The 19,487-nt window shown below is 52.1% G+C and overlaps 5 protein-coding genes across 5 annotated transcripts; 1 reads left to right on the forward strand and 4 right to left on the reverse strand.

Moving 5' to 3' along the window:
* Positions 1-80: 80 nt before the first annotated feature.
* On the reverse strand, positions 81-824 carry BDR25DRAFT_306384 (uncharacterized protein). The gene is made up of 4 exons (XM_033690615.1): positions 737-824; positions 349-684; positions 267-294; positions 81-217 (listed from the first exon to the last, which is right to left on the reverse strand). Exons 1-4 carry the CDS (start codon positions 758-760, stop codon positions 147-149), a joined length of 459 nt encoding a protein of 152 aa, XP_033542725.1. The 5' UTR covers positions 761-824; the 3' UTR covers positions 81-146.
* A 292-nt stretch (positions 825-1,116) lies between these two features.
* Positions 1,117-1,983, reverse strand: BDR25DRAFT_306385 (ribosomal protein S30). Its single transcript, XM_033690616.1, has 4 exons — positions 1,953-1,983; positions 1,715-1,835; positions 1,461-1,565; positions 1,117-1,400 (listed from the first exon to the last, which is right to left on the reverse strand). The coding sequence occupies exons 2-4, from the start codon at positions 1,772-1,774 to the stop codon at positions 1,377-1,379; spliced, it is 189 nt and encodes a 62-aa protein (XP_033542726.1). The 5' UTR covers positions 1,775-1,835; positions 1,953-1,983; the 3' UTR covers positions 1,117-1,376.
* A 149-nt stretch (positions 1,984-2,132) lies between these two features.
* BDR25DRAFT_294435 (uncharacterized protein) lies at positions 2,133-3,566 on the forward strand. The gene has a single exon (XM_033688782.1). The coding sequence runs from the start codon at positions 2,396-2,398 to the stop codon at positions 3,167-3,169; it is 774 nt and encodes a 257-aa protein (XP_033542727.1). The 5' UTR covers positions 2,133-2,395; the 3' UTR covers positions 3,170-3,566.
* Positions 3,567-7,060: 3,494 nt separating this feature from the next.
* BDR25DRAFT_80726 (uncharacterized protein) lies at positions 7,061-8,617 on the reverse strand. Its single transcript, XM_033699079.1, has 2 exons — positions 8,174-8,617; positions 7,061-8,113 (listed from the first exon to the last, which is right to left on the reverse strand). Exons 1-2 carry the CDS (start codon positions 8,481-8,483, stop codon positions 7,278-7,280), a joined length of 1,146 nt encoding a protein of 381 aa, XP_033542728.1. The 5' UTR covers positions 8,484-8,617; the 3' UTR covers positions 7,061-7,277.
* Positions 8,618-10,044: 1,427 nt separating this feature from the next.
* On the reverse strand, positions 10,045-11,450 carry BDR25DRAFT_378062 (uncharacterized protein; the record flags this gene model as incomplete). Its single annotated transcript, XM_033697523.1, has 4 exons — positions 10,045-10,078; positions 10,378-10,680; positions 10,724-11,303; positions 11,390-11,450. The coding sequence occupies 4 exons, from the start codon at positions 11,448-11,450 to the stop codon at positions 10,045-10,047; spliced, it is 978 nt and encodes a 325-aa protein (XP_033542729.1).
* Positions 11,451-19,487: the final 8,037 nt, after the last annotated feature.

The following is a 19,487-nucleotide window of genomic DNA, read 5'->3' on the forward strand; positions in this document are numbered from 1 at the left end:
TGGCGCGAACGCCGTTTGTCCCATCACTCTGGATGACCAATGGCAACAAATCAGCTCAGAGTATATCAATCTGAGAACCGCTCAAAACTAAGAATCTGATAGTACATTATAGTGGTAATACGCACAAATTACAGCTTTATTACACGTCATGCCTTGTCAACTTCCTTGGGAATGGATCGAAGGAGGGCTAATATCTCCGACTCATTCTCGCCGACGACTAGACGTGTTAGCCCAGGATACTCTTAAAGAGGGATTTCATAGCGCACCTGCTTTTCCTTGATGCCAGTCCACGACCTAGTCACATCATGATCAGTGAAGCGAAGCCACTAAGATTGTGAGGTCCCATACCAAAGGCCGCTGGAACGCATCAGCATCCTCTTTCAACTTCCTCATTGCGTCTGATTCATCCACCGCACCTCTAATAACCTTCCCAGCAGCCCCAGACAATGGGCTCCCAAGATACTCGAGAATGTTCTTGAGTTGATCGGCTGTTGGAGGGGCTTCCGTTACGTCGAGAGTGAACTCGGCCCGTTCTAGCTTACTCTGGGCCTGATGGCTGCTTGCTTGATCCTCAGTTGCATGGGCTACTGACTGCGCATTCGCTTGCTTGAGGAGGGTGAGCACGCGGGTCGATGGTTGGCTAGACGGCTTGTGGAATAGAGTTACGACGTTTTTCGCGCCGTGCTAGGGAAACCGTTAGTGTTGTGGGATTGAAGGTCAATTAAAGAGGACATACTTCTCCAAATAGTTTCTTGAACATAACTACTGTTCGTGGTGGTGTAATGCTCTATTGGTTCTCACTCCGGACGTGAAATGAAGATGCACGAAGAGGTGAGGTTGGGATGACGTCGATCGCATTCGCTTCCGAATCTCTTGGCTTGGAACTCGGGCACAGCCAACCAGAGTCATCGCCAATCACTCACCGAGAATTTTATATGAACTACGCCTCACTGGGACGAAGTGGTCTGGATTGCGCGATGGGGGTCATTTGGTAAGAGTTTGCCGAAAAGAGGTGTACAGTTAGAGAACGAGAGCAGACGACATCCTCTACGGGCCACCACGAGAAGTGAACTACATGTGAAAGGATTCTGCCAGTATCACGAGCATAAGGCAGGATCAAAACACAAGGAGCCTTGATTTCATAGTTTAGCCATGCAAAGCCGAATGTACATCGTACGCCATGAATATGCCCCTTTCCTCCCAAAAGCTTGGGACCCTCTCTCAAGCGGACATGCGACGTCCACATCCGTCTCGAGCCAAGCATCCCGAGTTCTTTGATCTAGAGTCATAGCCATCCCGAGGAAATTGAAACCCATGACAGAAGGTTTCTAGCTGATTGTGTTCGTGCCTGCTTCATCCCTTCCAAGACGATCCGATTATGAAGTTGGGTTGGGGTTCATCTATATATACATTAGCCTCCGGCTCAAAAGTAGCACAAGATATGCTGGGAGGTTACTCACCTTCCGCTTGCCGCCAGTCATGGTGACGTTGACGAATCGGCGAGTATAGGTTATCCTCTTCTTGGCTCGGCCCTTGGGGGTCTTCTTCTTCTCCTGGGGCTCAACCTATAAGACACGGATCGTCAGCCCTTTCTGTCCCTAAGACGCCGGCAAAAATGCTCCATTAAAAATATGGTTGTGTTCATCTTCCTAGCAAAGCAGACACCCTTCCAACGTCCGCCCACAAATGTCCGTCAAAATTCGGCTTGGCGTACCTTTGGTGTCTGAGACTTGACTTTTCCGGCACGTGCGAGAGATCCGTGAACTTTACCCATGACTGCGGTCGGTGGATGCGGTGTGTTTGATAAGGAGTGCTTGCTGCGATTAAAGAGATTTCTATGTTGCAAATGGCTCGTCAGCGGTGGTCGCAAAAGTAGCAGAGTGTCGCAGAGGCTGTCATAATTTCGAAGTAGAGTCCTGTAGAAATTGCAGTGTGGATAGCGATGAACTTACAGGCTGCTGTTGCGTCCGTAGGTGGTGGATGACTCTTGAGGCCCTCAACGCGGAGTTTCGAAATGTGGTTGCTAACCGAGCCAAGACTTAATCACGTGTAAGCATTAGGTAAGCTTCTCTAAGTTGCACATCCTTCGAGCTGCCACAATTCTCGTCTTCATGAATGCCTAGGTGACAGAAGGGGCTGAAAAGTGATTGAATTCTTCTTGTTCCTCACCATATTGACATATTTTCGTTCACTACTTCATGTGCATGAGGAACATCTTATCCGGAACATCCCGCTAAACACCCCTCTTCAGTCTTGTGATGCGCTACTGCGACGGAAGCTCGACCTGATACTTAGCACATCAAAATCTCAATACCACTGACCCAAACACCACACTCAAGCATAGCACCAGGTCTCTTGCTTATGCCACAGCTTCTTAGAGCGCTTTGCGCCCACAATGCATCCCTTAACCGCCATACTCACTCTCATTTCTCTCACATCTGCCTCTAACCTCCCTCCACTTCAACACATCTTCGAGAACGCGGCGCCACTCGAAGACTCTACCTACAAGATCCCTACCGTTCACGAATCCGCCATCCAAGCTCGCCGCATCCTACACCTCGAGACTATTGGCACCCTCTCGACTATCTTCCCTTCTACACAGAGGGCTGAAAACCGCCCTTTAGATGTCTCTGGCACGCCCATAGGGTTGATGGACTACTTTGGGGACTGCGAGCCGAGTACTGGAAACCCAACAATTCTCGCTATTTCGATTGCAACGAGCTTCAAAAATGTCGCTGCAGGCTCGAATATTACCCTGTCGTTGAGATGGCATCCTCCGTATTCACGTCACCGACCTTATAGCGCCGCGTCTCTACCACGTTATTCGCTCGTGGGACATCTCGAGTATCTTACGCCGGAGGAAATAAGCAGTCAACGAGTAGCTGCCTGTTTTGTGAAATATCACCCTGACGCTGCAGCATGGCTCCCTGGGAACAGAATCCATGAGAGTAAGTGGGTGAGGTTGGTCGTTGAGGACGTGTATTGGATTGGTGGTTTCGGGGATCGCGCGTATATCGGGTGGATACCGCTGGATGAGTGGAAGAGCGTGACGAAAGAGGAGATAGAGGAATGCAGGCTGCCGGGTGAGAGGAAGCACGGATGGGGTTCGTGGAGCTCATGGTTGGGTTTGGGCGCGGACGAGAGTCAAGAGGAGGCTTGGGAATTGTGAGCCTGTCTGCAGGGCATGGAAGTATTCGGGTGGAACTTGAGGCGGAAATTCGCCTCTCGTTCCTGAGTTCTGCCCCTCGTTCCTGAATTGTGCCTTACGACACCCGATCAGAACACCTCGAGATTGCGGAGGCTACCCCGTGGGACTTCGCTAACCCTAGAACAGTGATCATCTTCACTTACCCTGGGTTGAGTGTCTGTCGGTCGCTCAAAGCCTGCAACTTGCAATAGCATGCAGATGCCGTGGCAAACATTCTGCATATACGGAGTCGTTTTTGGCTCACGAATTATTTTTTTTTGCATTTTCGATGACCTCGACCAATCACCGTGGATAAGAGATGCTTCTTAGCGCTCCAAACTTTAGAAAGTCATACGTAGTACCAATACAGCTGTACATTCACATCCTTCCAATCGTCCCAATAACCTGGAAACAATCTCCACATCCCAAACTACACCGCCTACTGCAGAGTCCGACATCTCATCAACAACAAGCCATCTCTATTTTCCCAATCTCCCTTCGCTTTTTCATCTGCAGCCGCTAGTCGTTCCCCACCATCATACCTTCCCAACATCGATGAACCCTGCATCCCTTCTCTACGCGAAGTCGTACCATCCCCGCCTTCCACCCAGCATCTCCGTTTTTGGCTCCCGCGGTCATCCCAACGCCAAACGTTCCGATCATCCCTCCTTTTTCCTCAGCATGCAATCTGCTAGTTCCGAGCCCGCACGCATGGAGTGCATGGAGTGCATGGAGTGCAGTGAAATGACTGATGACGTTGTGACACTAGTGAGTCCATCGGCCGAACTGAGTTGACTTGACAACGTTAGCGGATCCTCGGTCAAACGCCTTCTCCTCTTTCTGTCTTCAGGGTTCTTTAGTGCTGAATGGCAAGAGAATCATCGCATTATCGCATAGGCGTGGATATTGCGCGGCCGACTTCAGTAGTAGTATGTCGCTGGAGGAGCGAATGCTTGTGATACGTTTCGCAGGAACTATTTCCGTCCACTGAAGTGCGGATGCTGAACACAAGGAAGGGTTGAAAGGATCCCCCAGCATATGCATGGGAAGTCTTCCAGGAACCCGACAATTCGCACAGCAATATGTAGAAATCAGCAGATAAACGAACAATCGAAGACATCGGTCAATTCCAATAGTCCGCACTTGACCGAAAGTGACACGAAAAGGGTCATCAGCATCTTCGAAACCTTATGCGGCCACGCGAGGCCTCCTTTCCCTCGATGATCCCTGTAGCCAAGTGGATTCCCACGTTCTCGGTGAGGAGTGGAGAAGGGCTAGAAATGTCTCTCACAAACATCGGTCAAAAGTTGAAAGAAAAGGCAAAGGTGGCGCTTTTTGAGAGGATGGGGCAGATGTCTGGTTCAGGGATGAATGCTGGACGCTGTGATGTGCGACATCGCGTGCAGCTGTGAGTCGACGCCACTCCACTAGAGACTGCATGCATTTGGCTTTCTGAATTTTGATAAGTTTGGCAGACTTTTGGTCCGATTCCAGGCGACGCACTGGTTTTCGGCGCCCTCCTTGTCAGAAGACAGAAGCAAAGAGCGCTGGTGCAAAGAGAAGAGGGAGAGAGATGAAAGATGACGAGGACATCATACGATGAAGTCGAAATAGGGCCTTTTGTTGCTTCTTCGGCTTGCTGCATTTCGATGAATTCAGCTACATCGGTATGTCGAAAATTGACGTGTGTGAAATAGTTCCTTTTTGCGGCCCAACAACGGGAGACAGGACCGACATCGCATTGCGCCCCTTTCCCAATTTATCGCCAGCCCCGAGCTGCACTGGATGGCGGCATACGGCGAACGGCCCCGAAGGCCCCGAGCCCGTCGCGGGGAGGAACTTGAGCGGGCTTTTGCTTTTTCGTAAGTCTGTCTCTTTGCGAGACCGAGGGCTAATGCTGGGAACAGGGCAGAGGGAGTCTGCCACAGTTGCTTTTTTGTTGCGTCGTTTCACACAGTGGGCTGTACCCGCTGCTGTTGCTTCTAAAACGGCTCACAAGCGAGCAGAGCTTAATCTTGACGTACCCTAAAAAAGCGAGTCCCGTTTGTTAGCTAGACCTGCAGGGAGGCATAGATGTTTGGAGGACTCCAAGTGTCTTCTGGATCCGTTCATGTCAGCAGTAGGCTGCACGTCATAGAATTTCGATCGATATTTATTCTGAATTCGGAAGCCAGGACGAGCCGTACCTGAGGATCCTCCGAATCGATCGTGATCGCCCTCACATCACATCTGTGATGTGCGGTGAGATGCTTGCCTTTTTCGCGAGCGCAGTGAATAGCACAATGCCCTCAACGCCACACAGGCCGCCACACAGGCCGCCACAAAAGTCCTCGACACTTCGCTTGCTAATCAAATGAAACGATGATCAACGGATCCGTCGGGTTCGCGTAGAGACGACACGAGCGCACAGTTGAATGTTGATTGTTTTTTGCGTCTTTGAATAGACGTCGTGTGGCGCGCGGGGGATAAGGCACCTAACCTTCCAAAGCTTGAATGTGTCACACATCCCGAGAGAGCTGCATTCAGCTTCACAAGACCGAGAAAGGACCGTTGAGGCAAGAAGGAATGTGTATTCGCTAAGTGGAACTCGAAGCGCGAACGTTATTGCCGTTTGAGGACACAGATTCAGGAGTTTTCGTTTAATGTTCGAGCTTCAAGTTGGTCGGATCAAGCTATGGTATATTCACTAGCAAGGAGAGATCATGCATCGCTCGTGTATCTTCCCCATTCTTGTGGTCGAAAATACGCGTTGACAATAATTTCGTGACGTCTGTTTCATGTTGTGCTCAATCGAGGTGGTCGCGCCATTTTACTGCTTTGGTATCCTCGCGGCTGCTCCGATGATTGAAGCGGTCAAAGTTGAACGAAGATGCCTCAGAACGGCAAGATTATTCCTGCAGAACCGCGAACCTATATGCATTGTACTAACTGCCGTAAGAGGGGTGGCTCGGCGGGGATATCGAGGAGGGAGGCGATAAAACGAAACAGTTACGACGTGTCTAAATGCCGGATACTCTTCGAGAAAGCTAAACAGTGGTGAGCGAACGAAGACAGCATAACATACCTCATGCGAGTGAGCCTGGTGAATTCGGCTTGCGCATGAGCAGAAGTCTCTGTAAGCTCCCTGTTATTCCTGTGCCAGTCGGTCAACGCGGCTTCTGGCAAATGACATTATCAAGGGGGAGTCGATCTTGGTATCTTTACACGAGTGCATATCGAATGGCGCTTCCTACTCTCAAGGTATACGCGTCTAAATTCAAAAAGGCTGACCAAGTATTGCCTTCAAAGGAAGGATTTCTCGCGATTGATGGGCTGGGCGTCGTAATGGTAGATATATTGTTTCCAAAGCGCAGCGGTAGGTGGAGAACGTAGCATCAATACGCGACAGCGTGGTCATGGGTCATCCATTGTTGACATTATTGCAATCAAATATAAGGCGGGCTCCGATTCAATTTCGTCCTGACAAAATCAGTTTGGAGTGCGCAAAGCATTGGCCATATGGAGACTCACAGTTAATGCAAACGAACTTTGTACGATACCTTATTTCACCACCTGATTCAAGAGAGTACGTACACAACCGGGATAACCCATACTGTTCACTAATATTGATTCTGATGTTTTCACACACACGAAAAGCACTAAATGCTTATGCGTAATTCTTTATAATACATACAAAATGAAGCCATCCATAGAACCATCCCAGCAGTCCCTTGCGGGATCTTGTGGACCATCCTCTAGGAACTTTGCGGTTAAATGCGAATAGAGTTTTTGTGAAAATAGGGAATATAAAATTCGATCAAGGGCCGAAACTGTTCGAGCAGATTTGAGGCTGAAGAATGCCTCAAAGGGTAGCCAGGAAAATCTCAATGACTCCGGTGAATATGCTGAGAAAAATGGATTGAACGCCTCCCATAGTGAACGCCGAGTAAGGTGCCGTCCGATGGTATCACGCTGGGCAATGAATGCCAGAAACGAATGAATTCCCCCTCGCTGAATCCAGGTACATTCGCAGTCAACCGAAGCCGGACCGAACAACGCCAAAGCAGAACCTCGCCCACTTTCCGATACAATGTTGAGAATTTGATAAGTTTCATGATGCCGTCGTTATGGAGGTGCTTGCTGAAGCATGGCAGCCCCGCTCATGTCGTTTCATGTTGCTGCGTACACTGAAAGCCTTCCCACAGCCAGGTTGTGGGCACTTGTAAGGCTTCTCGCCCGTATGGCTATGGCTATGAATCCGAAGGCTGCTTGGTCGCGAAAATGCTTTGTTGCAGGTGGAACAAATATAGCGATCCTGAGATTGCGGGAAGGCCGCTTGGCTGGACGCGCTGATATAGTGGTGGTGCTGCCACGGGTTAGATCCATTTGCCGTGCCTGTTGGGACTGGTAGTGGCATAGTCTGCGGCTGGAAGTTGGATGGGAGAGGTCGCTGTCCGTACATGCCGACCGAGTTGAAGGCATGTGTTTCGGGTGAGTAGAAGGATCCAGTGGAAGCTGCGCCCGGAGAGGCGGCGTACGGAGAGTGAGAATACGCGGAAGCGTTGTAAGGAGACATTGAAGGCTGGGAAGGTAGTGAGTGGCGCTTTCCTGGTGGTGCGGATGGGACGTTCTGCCGCTGTTGGTGAGGCTCCATGTTGTTTAGAGACTGGCCCAGGAAGTACGGCGCGGAGACGGCTGAGTGACTAGATGCAGCCGACGGAGACTGGTTGCCGTCAACCACCGAGTCCGGCTGCATTGGAGGCGTAGGAGGCAGGGTCATTCTGGGGTTGCTCACGATCGCAGGACCGAAAGCATGCGCCGCTTGGTCGGGACGGCTCTCTGCCTGATGCACTTGCTGGGCTGCTCTCTGCGGCTCCTGCTTGATCTGGGGAGATGACTGCTGTTGTTGCTGGAACTGGTTTTGCTGTGACTTGGGACTTTGGCCTGCTGTAAAGCCGTTGTGAGTACTTAATGGAGTAAGCCACAATGTCATAGGAGTAGGCTCACCTGTTTCGGACGCGGCCTTCTCAGCGTCACCTGCAATGACTAGGAGACTTGATATCGAGGGCAATGAAGGCTTCTGCTCCTCGACTGGTGGCGATGGTGGGGACTGCGGGTGGCGCTGAAACTGATATTCGGTGGTCTGCAGATGGGAGTATGGGCTCGCCGCAACGCTGGTGGGTACTTCGTACACTCGCTGGAGCGGCTGCTGAGGATGAGGATAGAAATTCGAATGTTGGTGAAGATGACGATGATGAACGGGCGCCTCACGTTCCCTCCCGCTGCCGTGTACCATGCTAGCAAGATGCATAGCCATCGATGGTCCTCGGGTCACAGCAGAATATCTGCGTAACAAAAGAGGGAACGCAGAAGGGGAAAAGTAAGTGAGAGAATGAGGAAGTTAGGAAATGGGGTCAGAGGGTGGATGGGGGTGAAAAGTACGGGTACGGGCAGAGGACGTAGGGCGCCAGGACCTCGGGGCGTGATTGCAAGAGCGGGACGAATTGTCGGGCCTACAAGCGTTCAAGTAGGATGGCGAGCGGTTGGCGAGATTTCAGCACGCTGCACGCACGCTCTGCTCACTCCTAGACTAGCACCGTCGTCGTGTGGGAGAGGCCGCGGCAACCAAACCGTTGCCAGCGGGGTGGGTCAGACAGCGGCGAGGGGCCCCGGTACGTGGAGCCCTGTTTTGGTGTGGGCTGCAAATTGCTCTTGAGCAGTGGGCAGGGCGGCGGACCGTTATGTTGACGCAGCCAGAGCCCAAAGGCAGTTAGAAGGACACTCAATGCTCCCCCAACGGTAATGCAGATGATGGACAAGAACAGTTAGAAGGGAGATGCGCAAGCCCCCAAAAAATGCCGTGGCCGAGCGATCCGCTCACATCCCAGACAGCCAATCTATACCGCACCGGCTATCGAGCGCTTTTGGGGAATGAGGCCACGGAGGCATGCCAGGGGACCTGGGTAGCGCTCAAGGACAGGCTGTGATGCACCGCAGATCGGCCCTCCCCAGGAAGCGCAGGAGCACAGGCAAGAGGAGCCCTCGCCCGGTCCACTCGTCGTGCGGCTGCACGCTGCTACGAGTGGACTGTGAAAGACGCCCACGCCCGCGCAGGCCACTGTTCAGTGCAACGGATAAATTCCTCGGCTGCAGCAGATGTTGGGAGGGCGAGGAATCTCCGTGATGCACACTCACCAGTTCCTGATGACGCAGTGCGTCTGGTGTGCGGTCTAAGTCGGCGACTTAAGCTGCTTCTAATCCTGCCCAGAGCCCGGCTCGACTTGTTGCTGGAGGGGAGTTTGAGGCAACAAGAGCACGCTCCAAGGAAGGATAGACCTGCACGCCCCTCGGGTGAGATCGATCGACGACGGGAGCCCGCGAGCACTTACTGCACGCTGCACTGTGTGTTTGAGAAAGGGGGAGAGTAGAAAGAGGGAAAGAGGACGCGTTCCTGAGTAGTGGAGTCGAGTGAATCAAGACCTGATATCCGAGGTGGGGATGCCCCCTCTACCAACCTCACGCAGCCAGAGCAACAAACAAGGCGCCGAGACAGAGACTGAATAGGCTTACGAAGGATTACGCATTTCCCGTTGTGACAGCAGGGGGAAGTGTTTGAAGCGGAGGGACACCCTGAGGGTTTGCCGAAGGGGACTGAGACGAGCAGCGGCTGGCACGCAGTGATACACCTTCCGCACGCTTTAAGCCCCCCGGCGGCCCTGTCATGTCGCTTCCAAGAAGAAGCGGTAGGGGAGGCATTTTGTGCCGTGACGGGCGAACTTAGCTAGGATAGCACCATCGTCCCGCCAGGAGAAATAATGGGAGAGAGGACGCAGTTGAGACGCGAGCATGGCGCCGACGGCAGAGACTACCAAAGCTACCTAAACCCAGCGAGCACGGATCCAATTTGACGGCCTAACGCAGACCAGCAGCCATTAGTCGGGGGACAATTGCGAAGGCCTCGGGCGAACTGTTAGAGGGTTCTTGTCGACGATGATGCGCATGGCTGAGCAGCGGAGCGAGGTCTGTCTTGCTTCAGCGAACCGCAGCGCAGCCTGCAGTGCAGCCCGCAGCGCAAGAGGATCGCCCAGCGCTTTGGGGCATGACGATGGATATTGGGAGGCGGCCGCCAGCCAATATCATGCCTCGTCCGCCAGTACTCCCATCAGCAGCGTCGACATTGCCAGTCCCTTTGTGCTGCTTCAGGTGCTTACGCTTGTGCAACAGGAGATCGGACAGTTGAGCAGATGCTCGCCCTCATGGCCAGCGACACGGCACATTGGGCTCGCCGCAGCGCTCCTGACTCGCCGCTCGGGAAGCTACCGGCGCTCGACCCGACGGCGGGACTCTCCTGTGGTAGCACAGAGTCATGATCACGATGTCGAGGTCGAGGGTTTGGGTCTCTGCGACGGCGTTCTCCTCTTGCTAGTCGCTCCAGAAGGCCGCGTCTTTCCCACAGCGTTTCAGCACGCAGGCAAGCGCGGAAAGGCAGCGCTGCAGCAGTGCCGGCCTCACCGCTAAGGCCTCATTCAGCAGCCGTCTCCGTTCGCACCATCGTACGCGAGGTCGAAGAGACGCCGCGAGGGCGGATGGCGGCGTTGGAGCCATGGCTTGGCCCCGTTTGTCTGTGGAGGATCTCTGAGCGACGCGGGTCGATCAGAACAAGCGCCTGCAGCTAAACCCTGGAGCCACGTTGGCCTGCTGTCACCCTTCATCCTGCCTCTCCGCCTGCACCACGGCACCCTGATGAGACCTGGTGACCTCCCGTGACCTCGCCCTGAGGCAGCCTGGCCGAGCAGCACAACCGACCGCCCCTGCCCAACCTCTGGCCTCTCTGGCCTCTGTGCAGCCGGCGACGTCGTCCCGCTTGCTTGGCTTCTGGAAGGCCATGGGCTGAAGGAAGCCTCCCTCTGCAGCCGGGTGCGTGGAAGAGGCCAATCAACGTCGCAACTGGCCGCCACCGCTCCAATCAGCAGGGCCCGTTCATCCCCCGAGGCAATAATCATCACGATCCTCCAGCAGTTGGCCTCTAGTTCGCCATGCGATGATGCTGTTCCCTCTGCTAGTGACCTCACGCTGGGCGAGCAGCCAAGACGAACCGCCTCTCTTCGTGTCACCCTCCTCCACGTGTCCGGCCAGTCTGGAAAAAAGAGCAAATATTGTAGCAGCAGCAGGGACAGCCTGCCCAGGCGTGCAACTAGTGCGTCCGCAAGCAATACGACGAACTTCGGGGTACCGTGATGACGACTTCCTCACCGCCCGCGGCCAGCATGGCAGGCAGGCACATGGTGACGCTGGAGATGAGAGATGAGCTGCCAGGGTTATCTGATGAAGGAAAATCCCCCCTCGAAGCGAATAGCCGGGCGTCGCGCGATTCGCACTCGTCCCGGCACCCTGGATCTTGCGACCACGGTGGAGATGACAGAATGACTGCAGCCGTGGCCCCGGGAGGCACTGAATGAGTGAGCCGGTGTTGCGAATGCTCGCGGCGAGTACGATGCTCTCCACAAGGACACGTCGTGGCTGCATCGCGAGTGCGAGTGCAGAACGAGGCCGATCAAAGCAGCGGCCAGAGCGAGGCATTTCGAATCAAACATCCCGACGCAACGGACAATTTGTTGTGCAGGGCATTAGTGCATGATCTTCCGGGAGACGCACCAACGAGGCTCGCCATGGTCAGAGCGACGTGAGTTGGGCAAGGGTACCGAGGCGTGGGCCGCAGCACAAGCGGTCATGTCCCCGTCCCTGGCGAGACAAGCTTAATCCCACACGAAGTCTTCTTTGTCGTGGCCGCCAGCGATCATTCGGCTGGTCAAGTCGGCACACTGCGGCATCCTGAGCATCGCTTGCGGCCGTGGCCAACGGCGAGTGGGACTGGAAGCCATTTCGAAGAATACGCGTCTATTTTTGTCCCAGCCCTCGGCCACGCACATGGTGTGCCCTCCTTCCTGTCTGGTAATTTTGGGGGAGAACCAGGAAGCATGTCGAGGCGTCTGTTGGCTCCTTAATGCATCACTATCGACATGCCGGCCGTAGGGTTCTGCATCCTCTGATCTGGGCAAATCTCACGAGTCACCAGGTAACGGAGCGCCGGCACCCTGCGATGATTCCGGCTAAACAGCAAAGCGCTGCCAGTCCTCGTGGGGTAAGCCCGCCTCTTCGAGGCTTTGGTGATGAGCAACCTCACGATCTGCAGCCTTGTTGGAAGTAAACTCAGACTCGCATTGCGAAGCCGCTATTCACCACAACTGGTTTGAAAGACGAATCGAGGCCGGAAGCAGACAAGCGGCTCCGCCATCGGGGCCCTGAGGGTCCTTCCCTGCCGCCCTCACTCTCGCTTGCACGCACGTTAAGCCCACATTTGCCCTTTTGCTCTGCGCGTCGATCATCCCGGTAATAATGGCGCCTGTGCAATTGTGCCAATGTCGGGAAAACGTTCCTAGCGCTGCCGATATCAGATGCTAGAACGGCAACATCAAGAGGGCATCGACATCCATTGAGTGAGAGCCAGCTTGAAAACTTTCAGCAGCCATCAACACTCGCTGTGCACTCCGGATGGCGCTCCAAATATGTATTGTTTCTGCATAGCATCATCAGTACGAGCTGAGCCAGTGTTCAAGCGCCCACAGCGAACCCGGCCTTGCCGAGTATTCCCATGCAGCGGCAATCGATCCTCTTTGCCAGCCACCACCTGGCAACTTGGCCATTGCTGACATGGCCAGGACTCTGGAGCTGCATACTGCAACGCGTTCGTTTTTTGGTTTCCAAAAATTCGTTCGTGCGGTCGAGGATCATAACTTCTGGAAATGAGTGCCTGGAAAAATGAGGCTGTAGTCGGGCCGGGCTTAAGAACCGTCATGGCTCTTCTGGAGAGCAAGCAGAACCTGGCCAACAAAGCCCCTAATATATCTTCTCGGTGCTCGAGATGGAAAGCGCTGGCATTATGCCCTTCCTTTGTCATGAACTCTTCCCTCATCGAGCCATTACATTTCACCCGCCGCCACTCGCCATCATTCCCGGTCACCGACGCCAAAAAAAGGGCCTTTTCTAGACATAACACTTGCATGAATATTGAAAGGCACATCGCCAAGGCCGTGAAGGCTACGGTTCATTAGTTAGCAATCGCAGTCTCCCCAGGCTTCCATGTCCGCAAATTCCTGAAACACATGGCTAGTCCGTATCCCTATTCTGCACGGTGAGCCGCACAGTCACAATTCGGGCGCATCCTGGGGCTTCATGGAGCTTCATATCGCCCTTTTTGTTCATTCAATATTTGTTTTTATTTTGTCCTATTGTTCCCTGCGAGTTGCTACACCCCTTTCCTCGCCAATAATCATCGCGCTCCTTCTTCTGCTTCAGGTCGACAGCCTGAAATTGCAGGCACCACCAGCAGTTCCACTGTTCTCCACAGAAGTCATGCCATACCCCAAACATTTTCCACCCACTCTCTACACGTCCGGTTTGCCTGGGACATGCACAAAGCTTTACCTTAATGTGGAATTAAGCTTGCACAAACAGTTTGAACCGATGTTGCACGTTCAACACAATGGCATAAACCCAAAAGAAAGTTACTCATCCTGTGTTGTGTGAGTGACCAAGAGACCAACGGCTCACTTGATTCTGCCGCTGGACAATTTGGGCCGTCATAGGCTCAATGAAGCTTTCTGCAGTAGCTCCTTTCTCGCATTGAGCAGGGGTCATGTTGTTGGAATTGGAAAATTGTGCCAAAAGCAATCCGTGCTCTGGCCGCAATAGGAACTGAACAGCCAAACGGTCGACAAAAACAGACTGACAGCGAGGAACTCCTCCAGACAGCCACACCCTGGTCCCTGCGCGGCCGTTTTCGGTCGATACTCCGACTGTCAAATCGCCACAACTTGGGCTCGGAGAACGGCTGATGTAGATCCATCTCGAGTCCTGACCACCAACACGGAGAGGCGCTCTCGGTTGGCCGCAAAACCTCCTGGGAACAAGTTCATGGGCGCCAAGTCTCTGATCAGCCGGAATGCAAACTTGTCCATTCCGAACCTGTTCGAGTCAAGGATGGATGTTATTGCCTGGTCGCAGAACTTTCAACCCCAGCGACTAGGTTCCAACGCCGAAGTGATGTGCCGTCGATACGTGCCTCCGTTGCCTGGTACAAGGCGAAGGACGGCAATCGGTTCAAGCCCTCGATCGCCGAAAGGTTTCAGGGGTCCAAGAAAGGTGCAGCTTGATGAGCTTTCTGGCGGCTCGCCGTTATATCCTCTCTCGGCCATTTCTCACACGTCCTAATCTACAGCCGCACCTTTCTAACTTCGTCTCTTTGCGGGTTGCTCAGGTACAGTCTTCAGTGATGCTACCCACTCCTGGATCCAGCTGAATCTCAGATGATCATGATTTCCAGCCATGATGTGCACCCCCTGTAAGTCTGATGTTGGACTGGCTCGGCGCATCTGAATTATCCCTGTCAATTGGTATACCGGATCCTCTGATGTGTCAGACGTCTCACTCCAGCCTGGGGTTTTGTCCGCGATTTTTGTCCCTATCCACCAAACGGCCACGTTGTCTTGCTATCCTGACCCTTGTCACTGAAAACCCCAGCGTGTCTTGAAGATGTGCAAGGTGCCGAGGGTGATTCGGAGGCAGGCAATAATTTAGGTTTCGTCCCGCAGCCTTTGCCAAACGCAGAAGCCTCTCACAAAGCGCTGAGAGTCTGGCATAACAAGTATGAAAACCACCACTGTATTTGAATAATACGGCCGGTTAGCTCCACGCACTTGTCTACAAAAGGCAGAAAGGAATGCCTGGAGGATGGACGGGAGGGTACCAGCAGAATGGCTCCACCGCCAGCTTGATCACACTTCCAACTGCGGATTGGCAGTGAGTGCTGATGGCGCTCTGCGCGGTAACGCAAGTCCTTGACTGTCGCTGGAAAAACAATCAAAATCGTACGATTCTCTCAAATCTGGTCCATTTTGCCGGAACATTTCCACCAGTTATCTCGAATCAGTGCTCCGAGTCCACCCTAGCTTTGGGGGTCAGGATCGACGCGTACCCTCCCAAGCACAAGATCTGCGTCCGTGGAATACAGGGAATAGTCCTCTCGGCTAGAAGCTCTCTATTGCAACACGTGCGGGATATCTGAGCACCTGCAAGGAGTCGTCACACTCATCAATTTTGATTCGAAATAAGTTGGACACCATTCCTGTTTAGCGGCGAAGTGCAGGACGCCTCTAAACGGACCAAATCCGAATCGGCTGCACTCCCCGCAGAAGCTGTCTTCATTCAGTTGGCCACATGAGACATCTACTATGAATGACTGCTGCATTGCGGTTGAGTTGCCTCACACTCATCTATCGATGACTACCACGACATGCACGATCTTCGTCAAACCCGTTGCTTTGTTCCCAAGCAGCGTGCGGAAATAGTCCCGGACCTGCGGAAGATGCAGTCTGTCAATCACTTCAGTCGATCATCAAGAGTGGACCGTGGCATTCTGCTCTCCACTTCTTCCGCTTGGAGAGGCCGCTGCTCCCCCAAGTTTGTTTTAGATCTTCCTCATGCGAGCAAATGCTACGTCTGGAATGCTTCTCGGTCCGTCTCTATGCCCATCTTATCCCAGTGGCATCTTCGGCATATGTCTTCGGTGCTTTTTAACTTTCGACTCGCAATTTCCAATCGACCTTCTGGAAAGAAAGGCGCCTTGGTGATCGAAGTGTGAGCTATCACTTCTTCCGGCGCTACTGTAGAAACTGGGTAACGCTAGACGAACCAAATTCAAGGGCCAAGTGGCTACGGCACACGCCGCTTTGCCTTTTTTCAGAATGAACCGCGAAAGGGGTTTTCGACGACGACCTGGCTGCCGGGCTGGTGGCTTTGGTTGGGTGACAGCTCGTAAAGGTAAGGACCCTCTATCGTAAACCGAATCTTCTGCCCACTCATCAGTAAGAACTTTACGTGAAGATAATGCGGATTTCGTGGGGAAATTTGCGCAGTAGATACATAAGCAGGTTCATCTAGAACTGTATTGCGCTACTCAAGATTTGGGGGCTTCGTCGAAACGACGTAGACCTCTGATAGGCGTTAGAGACATGGAGCAGGAGCCATGAGAGTTAATAACAAAACGCGTAGCGTGGAAAACCCTCACCACGTTTTCGCATGCGCATACTAATGTGCTAGAGATACTGGGGACAACCAGGTAGTTGCACCAACCCTCCTTCACCACTCATGCCCGTCATTACAGTCAGATTGCGCATCAAGCCTCGTAGGCGTAGCACTTACTGTTATCTCTTGTCGGCCGACTACAACATTATCAGCTGTGGTTCACGAGGCACTTTCCATTAATCCATATATTAACTGCCAACCTTTCTTCCAGGCGCGCCTCAATGAGCTCGCACCTCTTTCACGCTCGGCATTCCTTGAAGCGAGATGTTGTGAGCAACTGAATGTCCAAGTGAAACAAAACCATGGAAGTAATCTGGAGAGCGGCGACCTCGCTACCACGGTTTTATCACCGAAGGCGTTCAAGCCTAGCATTCTCTGGATGAACATCCATGACATCAATATATTCAATCTACCTCGTATACGCACGGTCGATCACTGCCCATGTAGTGACGTTTTTCATATCACGCCCTCGTCAAACCGCACCCCGACGTCACATTCCACGTATATTGAAAAGCATGCACTCGGACTATATGGTGTTGCGGCTTCATCTATTCAAACGAGCCTTGGATAAGAGGCTCAGAATATCCAGTGTTGATCGCTCGATTACTCGCTCACGATGTCCGACCAACCCTGCCGTTGATCGCGGATGCGTCAGCCCGAGTTTTATACAGAGTCGCGTGTAACATCGAGAGAGCGATATTTTGAATATTGGAAGGAGGCTGTGTGAGGCTCGATGAGCGGGTGGCGGGCCGAACATACCAATAGACTTCATCTGCAGTGCTTCAGATCGACATATCTGCATTGTGTAGCCGTCCACAGGTGTGTCAAGTCTTAGGCCGGCTCTCCTCAACACCGAGTTCGCAGCAATGCAGTCTTACTGCGTATGCGAGACACGATGACGCGGAAGGAGCGGCACTTTAGCATATACTTAGTTAACTATGATAGCGTTGAAGGAACTTGCTCCGTGTGTTTACTAGTGCGCTCTGGAAACAGAACAAACTAGGTTTGGAAAACAGCTCACAATTGCATCCTGGCAACTTCTAAGCTATAGTGAGGCTCGAGATAGAGATGGTATTGAATGCCAAGGTTGGCTCACCGCATTCCCAATCCGCCATTGACCGCTGTGAACCCCCCAATTTGGACACTGAGATCTTTGAGGAACTTGGATGATACGGGCAATTTGTATACCTCGGACTTCAGCTTTCCCTGTCTCCCCCAACGAACAGTTCGCGAGGCGAAGTAATGGTCACTCAGAAACGTGAAGAGGTTCCCTTTTGAAGCCATTCTCTTTTGTACCATATATGCCGTGGAAGGATCATAACTCACATAACAATTGAGGCTCTTGCTTAATCAGATAGGGTCGGTTTTTGAGCAGCAAAGCACGACGGGGTACCTTCTTCACAATGGGGGGTGTCATTCGTCACTTCCCCTTGAGGTGATTACTCAGCAGCCCAATACATAACTACCTCACTGCAAGGAGAGAAGGTGCACCAAGCAACAACCAATTGCCCGGTTGTAGCTGAACGGCAAGAAGTACGAGCACCAGAAAGCCTCCTTCCTTTTTCTAAAGCCATAACGGCGCCCACTTATCGCGTGACCATTTCTCCCGCTACTCACACGAGTATAAACCCTCCCCCTCCCATTCGTTTGCCTCATTCCCACAAAGTCATCGCTCCTCCTACAACTCTCATCTCGCCTTAGCTGCATAGCTTCGTGGTGTTGCAATGTTGCTTCATCCGCTTATCAATTGAATGAGGTTCTGCTGTCTGTTGAATCTGACGGCCCCAGTCCTAGTTTTCCACATATTATTGATTTCTTCGCCGGTAAGCATTATCACCATGCCACTGAGAGAGTTTCGACCACTGAACTTGGTAACATCCCGATGTATTTGGCCACTAGACGATGCGACCTGCCAAAATCTTTTGAATCCCATACTAGTGCCTATTCGCCTCCACTAAGCTCTAGTAGAACATGGATGAAGCATTCTTCGCTGGGTTTTGGGTCTATTAACTTTTCTTTCTTCTTCGTGTGACATTTCTAACGCCCATGTTCTGGACATCAGGCCGTTTCCACAGCCCCGTCTGTTCCGAGCTATACCTCCATTCCTCCCTCGGATGCGCTATTTTGGTTTTGTACTGCCCTTATATGTTCTCTTCATGTGAACCCAGCATACCTAGCTTGTATCTTAGATATTTGCCCACTACTATCCCCAAGTTCCTTACCTCGAATCACTCCATATATCCCCCATATAGCGATAAGTTTTAGTGTGCAGAAGCTCTGTATACATCTTCCGATTTTGCTGACTTAACACTCCTGATTTGGATGGTGCCGACCCAAGGCTGGTTTGAGACTGTCTTCAGTCTGGCGTACGTACATATTTCATTCCCTTCAGGTGCCAATACGATAGTGTTTTGGATTTTGTGGTTTGTGCACCTTCCCTTCATTACCGAGATGTAGGAAGAAGAACTTTTAGTGCGAACACAAGATATACAGGAGATAGGAGAAACAAGAGCTATCCTTCAACCTATTCTCTTGATGGGATTGCATTTTGTGGTTCGTGTGTCTCCCCTTCAAGGGCAGGTCCTAATAAGCATGCCCAAGCTATTGAGCAAATTAATAGTGTCCATGGCAGTGCTCTCTTGACTGCCGAGTCGCAAAATGGGAAGATGAGCTTTACTGAACCCTCACAGCTATGAGGGTTAGTAAAGAAAAAGGCTGTACCCTCTCATCTCAATGCTGGAATACAATTGGGATTAATTACGGGAACCTCGTTAGCGAAAAAAGAACCTAGAGCCTTCCGCAATTCCCGCTAAAGTTCTTTTTGGACGCTGGCTAGCTTTATTCGACAATTTCTAAGATGGAGTACAAAAATAAGAGCTTTTAACCCACACACACACAACACTAGGGGAATTAGCGGAGGGTGGTTCATTCCTGTTAACCTGTTACCGGAATGGGATATGGGTCACTAAACATGTGATCTATCACTTTAGAATGTTCCAGTATCTGCCACAAAAAACCAAGCGAACGCTACCAGACCCCAGCAACATCTCTAAGATAGAGCACAGGGGATAAACTCAGACTATAGGTAACACTCAACAAAAAATATTCACCCTTTAAACAATGGTTAGAATAGTATAGGCATTAATTAATTAAAAACCGCTCTACCGCCCAACCCCCT

This window comes from Lindgomyces ingoldianus (assembly GCF_010093535.1).
Source record: "Lindgomyces ingoldianus strain ATCC 200398 unplaced genomic scaffold BDR25scaffold_36, whole genome shotgun sequence".
Lineage (NCBI taxonomy): Eukaryota > Fungi > Ascomycota > Dothideomycetes > Pleosporales > Lindgomycetaceae > Lindgomyces > Lindgomyces ingoldianus.

Coding starts and splice junctions, on each gene's coding strand:
- BDR25DRAFT_306384 (XM_033690615.1), bottom strand. CDS start 760: ATGTTCAAGAAACTATTTGGAGAA. Junction 685..736: donor TCAAGAAACTATTTGGAGAA/GTATGTCCTCTT, acceptor CGGTTTCCCTAG/CACGGCGCGAAAAACGTCGT. Junction 295..348: donor ATGCGTTCCAGCGGCCTTTG/GTATGGGACCTC, acceptor TGATGTGACTAG/GTCGTGGACTGGCATCAAGG.
- BDR25DRAFT_306385 (XM_033690616.1), bottom strand. CDS start 1,774: ATGGGTAAAGTTCACGGATCTCTCGCACGTGCCGGAAAAGTCAAGTCT. Junction 1,566..1,714: donor TCAAGTCTCAGACACCAAAG/GTACGCCAAGCC, acceptor CGTGTCTTATAG/GTTGAGCCCCAGGAGAAGAA. Junction 1,401..1,460: donor TGACTGGCGGCAAGCGGAAG/GTGAGTAACCTC, acceptor ATGTATATATAG/ATGAACCCCAACCCAACTTC.
- BDR25DRAFT_294435 (XM_033688782.1), top strand. CDS start 2,396: ATGCATCCCTTAACCGCCATACTCACTCTCATTTCTCTCACATCTGCC.
- BDR25DRAFT_80726 (XM_033699079.1), bottom strand. CDS start 8,483: ATGGCTATGCATCTTGCTAGCATGGTACACGGCAGCGGGAGGGAACGT. Junction 8,114..8,173: donor GAAGGCCGCGTCCGAAACAG/GTGAGCCTACTC, acceptor ACGGCTTTACAG/CAGGCCAAAGTCCCAAGTCA.